The 9,153-nt window shown below is 40.7% G+C and overlaps 1 protein-coding gene across 1 annotated transcript; it reads left to right on the forward strand.

Moving 5' to 3' along the window:
* The first annotated feature begins 659 nt into the window (after window positions 1-659).
* Window positions 660-8,746, forward strand: LOC107283111 (ER lumen protein-retaining receptor 1-like). The gene is made up of 5 exons (XM_015810961.1): window positions 660-825; window positions 1,972-2,072; window positions 3,048-3,206; window positions 5,574-5,826; window positions 8,280-8,746. Exons 1-5 carry the CDS (start codon window positions 735-737, stop codon window positions 8,312-8,314), a joined length of 639 nt encoding a protein of 212 aa, XP_015666447.1. The 5' UTR covers window positions 660-734; the 3' UTR covers window positions 8,315-8,746.
* Window positions 8,747-9,153: the final 407 nt, after the last annotated feature.

Consider the following 9,153-nt stretch of genomic DNA (forward strand, 5'->3'; position numbering starts at 1 on the left):
TAGGAGAGATCCCGGGCTGGTGCCATGGCGTTTCCTTCTTTTACCCATGCCTCCGTCCTATTCCGGTGGCTTCTGTTTCCAAAATATACTGGCCTCTCCGGTATATATACTTATAAAAAGTCTTTAACTATTATAAAAAGGTCAAACCAGGTTTAAAAAGGGTTTAAAAATAGGTTTAAAAGGGTTAAAATAGGTTAATATAGGATAAAAATAGGTTAAAAATGCAATGTTAAAAGGGATTAAAAAGTTAGAAGTTAAAATAAAAATAAAAGAAAATAATAATAATAAAAAAGCTTTTTCTTGCTCTTTTTTAAAAGAGATTCCTTGCAAAACGGGCTCCCCAGGAAGACACCCCGCCCCCTTTCGGCCTCCCACACGGAGGGACTCCGCCGGCTAACTACAGCAAGCGGCCCTCCCACCAGCCTTCTTCTATCCCGCTGCCCCGCCCACCCGCTGGATTAACCCAGCCCACCTGTGGGTGTGGCCAGATTTTCTCCCCTCCCCTTTTGTGGCCTTCGTTCCCAGCCATCCTTATGCTCCCCCCCTCTGATAATCCGGCCAGTCGTCTTAGAGCCAAAGGTGGGAGACAATAAAGCCATTTCTCCTTCATCACCCCCTCGGTTTCTTTTTGAGGATCTCCTCTTCCCAACCCACCCCCAACGCGCTCCTCTTTCGGCAGATTTCCCACTGAGAAAGTAAAGCGAAGCTTTCTCCGGCAGCCCATCCGGAACGCCATGAATCTGTTCCGCTTCCTGGGAGACATCTCGCATCTGTTGGCTATAATCATCTTGCTGTTGAAAATCTGGAAAATCAGATCCTGTGCTGGTAAGGAAAACGGGGGAGGGGGAGGAAAGGGGAGATCAACTGATCCCTTCTCTATGTCTCTAGGTGACTTTATTTCTGGCCTGAAAGTGATTGTATGGAACTACTGGTAGTGCATGTATGGATCTGAGCCTCAACCAACTTGGGAGCTGATACACACGTGCAATTTACCATATTGCTCTAATCCTCTCTTCCTTCTTTAAATCCTTCCTCTCTATGTATACTATGAGAGTTAACTTCCATGCTATAGGACAGGTTACTTCAAAGTAAACCTTCCAAAGTCACACAAGTTGGACTCTGTCTGTCTGTCTATCCTTTTTTTATTTTTTTATTTCTATAGATTTATATTTCTGGAATTCAACTGGGTTGTTGTGACCCTTAATATATGTATCTGGTATGACACATTTTTTTTAGAAAGACACAGTATTTGTGGGTTAATATTTGAAACCCGTGTTCTATATTTAAAGCCTCTTATTTATTGCTTTTAGAGAAAGAATTGCTTTGAAAAAGTGAATGGCCATCCGGATTTGGAAAAAAAGGGCAGGGAGAAAGGAAGCATTCATGCAGAAAAGTTGATGATGTTCTTGGTTTTTTTTTTAAACTGTAATTTGTTAAAAGCAATGAATAATGCAATGGAAACTACTTGAGGTGGGATTGGATAAAACTGGCTGATCTCTTCCTTCTGACAAGCCCTTTGGCCCTTATACTTGAAGAAAAAGTATGAGTAGATCTTGGAAAGTAACCACTGCCCTTGCTAATGATGCCTCCTCATTGTGGGCTACCTCTTATTGTGCCAGCTCCAGGCGTCTTCTGAGTCTTCTGAATGTTTGAATGCTATGAACTTTCTTTGTGTGAAGGAGTTGTGACATTGGATGATGGATCCTGAAGAGTTTTAAAGGATCTTCTCTGTTTTTCCTAAGGATCAAGAGCAGGGTTTTCAAAATTATAGTGTATATGCATCATTCATTGCCATTATTTCAAACGTTTGTAAGGGGTTTGAGAATATATCAGAAGCGTTCTAGGGGTGCGGGGTATAGAAAAGGTTGGGAGCCACTGATCAAGATAATGACTTTCTGCTCTTTTTTTATGTCAAAAATGGTTATTTTCTCATCTGATCATGAGTTATGGTGCCTTGTGCTTTTCTTGCAGGGATCTCTGGGAAGAGCCAAGCTCTCTTTGCCATTGTCTTCACTACTCGGTACCCAGATCTATTTACAAACTACATCTCGTTGTATAACACCTCCATGAAGGTACAGGAGTGATGTTGGACTATATAGTGTGTTATTGTGACTAGTTAGAAGGCTAATAGGCTCGGTGCCACAGAAAATAAAATAGTTACAAGTTTCTGTTGTCTTGTACTTCTTTCTGTATGCACATTTTGCTTCAATAATGTGGCACCACTATCAGCTATAAAAGGGGATGAGATAAGGCAAATAGTCTTTTATAATGGTGGTTTATACAAAAGAATCCAAAAGTATATCCTCCTAATTTAGTGAAACTTCCTGCTTGGTAAGTAGGAAGTCTTCATTTATTTGTAACAGAGCTTGTCATGTTAGCAGCATTTGTACAGTACAAAGAATTAAGTTGATGAAGAAGATTTTGACATGGATATCAGGTGCTGTGTTGGCAGAGAATAAGTGTTAGACAATTGTTAGCAATGTTAGTTTTTAGTCTTAAAGAAATTCTTTGCCCTGCGAGTAATCCTGGATAAGCTAAATGTAAGCAGGTAGTATATTATTATATCAGTTAAAGGATAAAACCAGTATGTTGGTTGACACCTCTGGCCTTGAAAAACAGTGGCAGAATATGTTAAGTTGATTCCTGAGATCAGTGTCCCGATTCTCAGTGTACCTCAATTAGAGATAGAAACAGCTTAATAATATTGGGGGAGGGATTGGTTAAAGTTGTCATTAGAACAGTTGTGGGAACTGGTGACTGTCCAGATAATGCTGAACTTGAAAATTTGGGCACCTATCATTGGCAAGTTGCTTGGGAACTGTAGTTCAGCAATATCTAGAAGGTTTCAAGTTCCTCATACTTCATATAAATGAGGGAATTTAAAGAAGGGATCTAGTTTACAAGAAGGAACCCTAATCTTTCAGAAAGATCCCCAAGGGAAAGGCATTGAAAGGTTCAGGGTTTTGGGATTGATTACACTAAATATCAGAGAGATGAAATAATATTTAATCTCCGTGACAGTTCTTGATCGATGTTATCTCCTGCAGGTGGTGTATGTTGCCTGTTCCTATGCTACGGTATGGATGATCTATAGCAAATTCAAAGCCACCTATAATGGCAACCATGATACCTTCAGAGTGGAATTCCTGGTAATTCCAACAGCAGTGTTAGCGTTCCTAGTAAATCATGATTTCACACCCCTAGAGGTAATGAAATGTGTTCTAGTGTAAACAAGCCTAAGCCCCAGATACCTAACTTGCAAGCTATATGATGTGTTTGAGTCCTATTGCTAAAATTACTCATTTAATTGGCAAATGGCCATCTTTAATATTCTAGTCCCTGCTTGTTCTGCTACTTTATAGCTAGTTCCTTTTACGATTTCAGGCTTGAACTAATTTTGCTTTCCAAAGTGGTGCCACATGTATTCAGCTATTCCTCTCTGCTCATGTGTTGACTAAATGGTACTGAAATAGAATTGTGATATACCTGCAGTTGTTTAAACCAGAAACTGTTCTTTCCAGAAGAAACAACAAACTAGCAGAACAAAAAAACAACAAACTTGGAGCAACAGAAGTGTCAAGAGAGTATTTGAATCCAGACATAATTTAGTTGTAACTTGCCAAATCTTAACCAACTTGACTCACTGAATTCAGTGCAGCTCAAGCATGACTGATTCAGCCTGGATTCAGCCTTATCTGGAAAAGTTAAAAGTTCAGACTTCAAGACAAGGTTGATTTCTGGCAATCTTATTCATGTAGTTTTCTGGGCAAGAATGCAGACATGTGATACACTCACTGCCTTAGTCCAGGGTGATAGTGATGATGTTGATTTTAACTTCTTGATCTGGCCTGTAGCCATTTCCAAGAGTTTCTCCTCTAAGATGGTGATGATGATGATTAGACATTAGGCAATATTTGACTCAGTGCTGCCATTTATATAGACTGTTCTCTCAAGTCAATTAGAATAGAATAGAGCTGGAAGGACCTTGGAGGTCTTCTAGTCCAGCCCCCTGCTCAAGCAGGAGAACCTATACCATCTCAGACAAGTGACTGTCGAATCTCTTCTTAAAAACCTCCAATGATGGAGCGCCCACGATTGCTGGAGGCAAGCTGTTCCACTGGTTAATTGTCCTCACTGTCAGGAAGTTTCTCCTTAATTCCAGGTTGCTTCTCTTTTTGATCAGTTTCCAACCATTGTTTCTTGTCCTGCCCTCTGGTGCTTTGGAAAATAGGTTGACCCCGTCTTTTTGTGGCAGCCCCTCAAATATTGGAATACTGCTATCATGTCACCCCATTTCTTCTTTTCTTTAGACTAGCCAAACCCAAGTCCTGCAGCTGTTAGTACTTGATTACCTTGATTACTACCTTCAGGTAGTCCTTGATTTATGACTTATGAAATTATGACAGACCTCCCCAAAGGTATTTACTACTCAGTTCTGATAGCCAGCCCACATATACCCCCACAATCGCGTGACTGCATTTTGGGTGCTCAGCAACTGGCCCACATTTATGGCCATTTGCAATGTCCCATGGTCATGTGACCATATGAAGTTTCTGTCCAAAACCAACATTTACTTCCAGTTTGGGGAAAAAATGCCCAATAGCAAACAACAGAGTCACTTAACGATCATGGATTCATTTAACCATAGTGATTTGCTTAGCAATCACTGCAAAAAAAGACAGTAAAATTGAGTCAGTCATGTGATTGCCTGCTGCATTGACCCATCATGACTGTAATGGGCAGGCTCCATTATGGTTGTTAAGTTGAGGACTTGTTGTTAGTTGCGAAGTTGTGTCCGACCCATCGTGACCCCATGGACAACGTTCCTCCAGGCCTTCCTGTCCTCTACCATCTTCTGGAGTCCATTTAAGCTCACTCCTACTGTTTCAGTGACTCCATCCAGCCACCTCATTCTGTCGTCCCCTTCTTCTATTGCCCTCAATCTTTCCCAGCATTAGGCTCTTCTCTAGTAAGTCCTTCCTTCTCATTAGGTGGCCAAAGTACTTGAGTTTCAACTTCAGGATCTGGCCTTCTAAAGAGCAGTCAGGGTTGATCTCCTCTAGGACTGACCGGTTTGATCGCCTTGCAGTCCAGGGGACTTGCAGGAGTCTTCTCCAGCACCATAGTTCAAAGGCCTCAATTCTTTTGCGCTCAGCCTTTCTTATGGTCCAACTTTCACAGCCATACATTGCAACTGGGAAAACCATGGCCTTGACTATACGTACTTTTGTTGGCAGGGTGATGTCTCTGCTTTTTAGTATGCTGTCTAAAGGATGAGGTACTGTACATGGAATTCACAAAACACCCAGTAGAAGGGTTTATTGAGGACAGTTTGTAAAGAGATACATGTTGCACTAGGCTTTGCAGTCTTTCACAGACAAAAGTATCAAAAAGTGAGTTGGAGCAGACATATCGTAAGTCTATGACACAAATCTTTCCTGAAACTTGCAGGGCAATGGTGGACCACACAAATGTTCAGTTCTGAATAACTGCTGTGACGTCAATGCAAATTTGTGAATATAAAGAGCTGTAATCAGAAAATATAAAACTATTTTTCTCCTGGATTCTTCCAGATTCTCTGGACCTTCTCCATCTACCTGGAGTCAGTGGCTATTTTGCCACAACTCTTCATGGTCAGTAAAACAGGTGAGGCAGAGACCATCACAAGTCATTACCTCTTCGCTTTGGGAGTCTACCGTGCCCTCTACCTGTTCAACTGGATTTGGCGCTACCAGTTTGAGGGGTTCTTCGACCTCATTGCCATCGTGGCTGGTTTGGTGCAAACGATACTGTACTGCGATTTCTTCTACCTGTACATTACAAAAGGTATTTTGCAACAAGAAGAAGTGGAAACTAGATGTGCTGACTGAAATCCCATTAGTATGAGATAGAGAAGAAGTGCTCTGCCACCTGAAGTCACCAGGTTTGAGTTGGGCGGCCATATAAATGTATTTAATAAATAAATAATTATCTGGCCTTGAGCAAGGTGCTTGGGATTTTAAAATTATTTGGGAATCGACATCTCAACCGCATGTCTCAATATGTGTTGACTAAATGTTACTGCTAAGCTGGAAGTTCACTAGAGGGCACTCTTCAACTAAACTCAAATTCTTTTTGATGCTGGGAGGTATATTAACTAATAGCTCTTTACTAATTGTAAGCTGACAAATTAATTAGCAGTTTCATCACCTTTTTTCCTAGGATCAAAAAGAAGTTGCAGAAAAATAGTGCTCACATATTCCAAACAGTGAGCACTAAAAAGCTATTTCTGTAGGATTGAATAAAATAAAATCTGTTGGACTAGAAATCAAATTAGGTATTCTATTAAAGGGCAATTGCTTGACAAATAGGTATTGCTTTCTTACTATTTTTACTTGTAGCATCAAAATTATTTGAACTGTTCGTTGAGTACTGAAATCCTTAACGAAATGTGTTTTTTTCATTCATAAAGATCTCCATGGTTGGCTGAGGAATTCTGGGAGTTGAAGTCCACAACTATTAATGTTGCCAAGTTTGGAGACCTCTGTAAATGCACATAGGCATACATTCACCACTAAAGTATAATTACAAAATATACAGAGACTTAAAATCAACCATAAGAAAAAGTTTTAATTTGCCAGTTAGTGATGTCTTCTTTCAGAAATCCCATTTCAGTCCAGCTCCCCACCCTTTTCCTGTCCCTCTTCAACAGATATTGACATTGCGTAGTTGCTAAGAATACCCAGTTCTTGTTACTTGATTTAAAAAACATTCTGGATTTCTGCAACTTATATTTTCCACTCGTTAGTGGTCCTCGATTTACGATCGTTTGTTCAGTGACTGTTCAGAGTTACAATGACACCGAATGAAGGGACTTACAACAGGTCCTTGAAGTTATGCTGTTGCAGTACCCCTATGGTCATGTGACTGTGATCTGGGCGCTTGGCATCCTGTTTGCAATTACGACCAGCTGCCAAGTGTCCTGCAAGCATGCAATCACCATTTGCAATCTTCCCTGCTGGCTTCCCCAGAATGTCAATGGGAAAACCAGAAGGGAAGGTTGCAAGCCATTGCCGCCTGCTTAGAGATTTTTCTGTCGTCTCTGGGGCCTGGCTGAAAAAGCTCCATGCTGAAATCCAAGCAGGGGTTTGGCACAGGGTGTTTTCAAACCCACCCACCCCAAGTTGAGAGGGCTCTTCTTTGGCACAGAGTTACTTCTGCAGATTCCTCATTGGCTTTTGGCATGGAACTTTTTCATTCAGCCTCCAGCCTCTCTGGAAGCTGGCTGAAAACACTGTGCTGAAATCCAGAGTTTTCAGCCAAGGAGGATTTTCACGCCCAGAGTAGAGAGGCTTCAGAAGCCTTTGGAGCTGAAAATTCAAGCATTTCACACCTTGTCCCTCACATCCCCTCACTCCTCTCTTCCACCCAGCAACGCCTGGGGCTTTTAACTTCTTACCATCTTCCCCATTGAGTAGATTGTGGGAAGCCACCAGAAAATTGCTTCACCTAATTACCAGGGCATTCACTTAACAACAGCAACTGAACTACAGTACCTGGATTTCTGGCACTAAGCACAACGGTTATACTGTATACATCCTTGCTTAATGACAGCAGTCCTGCTCCCGATTGCCGTAGTTAAGTTGAAGAGTGCCTGTATTGCTTTTGCTAGGCAGACAATTGGGATTGTTATTGAAATAGATACAGTGGAAGTAGCAGTATGTAATATTTCTATTCTGCCATGACTTCTTGCCCTACATCTTTTTTCATTTTTTGATTCCCATAACGGTATGTTAGCATTCCATGCCCAGTAAAATTGCTCAGTCCTCAAAAGGCTGTTTTGGGCAGTATTGCTAATGCACATATATCATGTGCTCATAGTGCTATTTTGATAGGATGACTAACATCCCACCCCAATCCTCCCTGACTTTTAACTTATTTGTCCTTAGTTTTACCTGGCTCCCCTTTATGGATATATCTTTATGTGGTTTTTGTTTTTATGCTTTTATCTGTATACCACCCAGAGTCACTCTGAGGGTGAGATGGCCAGTATCTAAATTTGATGGATGGATAGATAAAAATAAAGCATTGCTATCAGCATATGAAATAAGAGCACAAATGTTATGGTGTACTATGTATATTGACTGTTCTTGGTTAATGGTTTAATTAAAATATCATTAAAAATACGTTTTTCTCTCTATATAAGCAATGGCACCATATTATTTGGTACGTTGCCTAAAGTTTAATGAAGTACACGTCTCTAAGTTCTTACCTCTTCTTATTTCTATTTCCTCTTGCAGTTCTAAAAGGCAAGAAGCTGAGTTTGCCTGCATAAGTTAAGATCAAGACTGCAACTAAATACTTTGGCCAAGGAGAATGAAGGGAAAGCTTCACAGAAAATTAGACATGCAGATTGAGATTTCTTTTAAAATATTAGTGTCCTATTGATCTCAACTTCCACCCTGAACTTTGATCTAAGCGTGGTTTGAGACAAAACAACAACGGATGGTCCTTCTACAAAACAGACTGCTATAGTTGGGGGTGAAGTGAAGCACAGCTTGAATCCCAAGCTAACAATGACTACTCCTGGTTAATATGTAGATTGTAGATTTTTGGGTTTTTTTAACCCATTTTGATCATTCTCTGTGTCTATAATGCTTGAGTATTATTTTTTGATGAATCAGCACAAGTAGGAAATACATTTTTAAAAAGTCTGTTATCTGTATCCTCTTAGTTTGGGTGTTATGTTGATAAACGCTAATATGAAATGCAAGCTTTTCTGTTCATGAAGGCCTGGTGCTACAAAACTATCCAGATAAGACAGGAATGCTTACACATTGTTTCTTTAAGTGTAGTAATCAGTGCTCAGTCATTGCAGGGTGCAAATAATGGCCGCTGACACGCAGCAGTTTATTCTTTATATACAGTATTACAAGCAGGAAAAGGTTTAACATGGCAACAGCCTAGCAATAGCACTGCATTGGTTAATCTACTCACCAATGCTTAAGGATGGAAAGTAAGAGGCCAGAAAGAGGGAAAAGTGGGCAATGACACATTGTTGATCCGAGCTGTTATCAGACAAGCAAGGTCACACAGAGCTACGCACTTTCACATCGCTATGGAGATGTGAAGGGGGAGATAGATGCAGAGAGGAGGGGCACATGCTAGGAGGGA

Source organism: Protobothrops mucrosquamatus, unplaced genomic scaffold (genome assembly GCF_001527695.2).
Source record: "Protobothrops mucrosquamatus isolate PMUCROS unplaced genomic scaffold, P.Mucros_1.0 scaffold25, whole genome shotgun sequence".
NCBI lineage: Eukaryota > Metazoa > Chordata > Lepidosauria > Squamata > Viperidae > Protobothrops > Protobothrops mucrosquamatus.

What these genes read in the sequence shown, in the direction of transcription:
- LOC107283111 (XM_015810961.1), top strand. Translation starts at nt 735, where the DNA reads ATGAATCTGTTCCGCTTCCTGGGAGACATCTCGCATCTGTTGGCTATA. An exon ending in GAAAATCAGATCCTGTGCTG is followed by an intron (nt 826 to 1,971) that starts GTAAGGAAAACG and finishes CTTTTCTTGCAG; the next exon opens with GGATCTCTGGGAAGAGCCAA. An exon ending in CTACCTGTACATTACAAAAG is followed by an intron (nt 5,827 to 8,279) that starts GTATTTTGCAAC and finishes TTCCTCTTGCAG; the next exon opens with TTCTAAAAGGCAAGAAGCTG.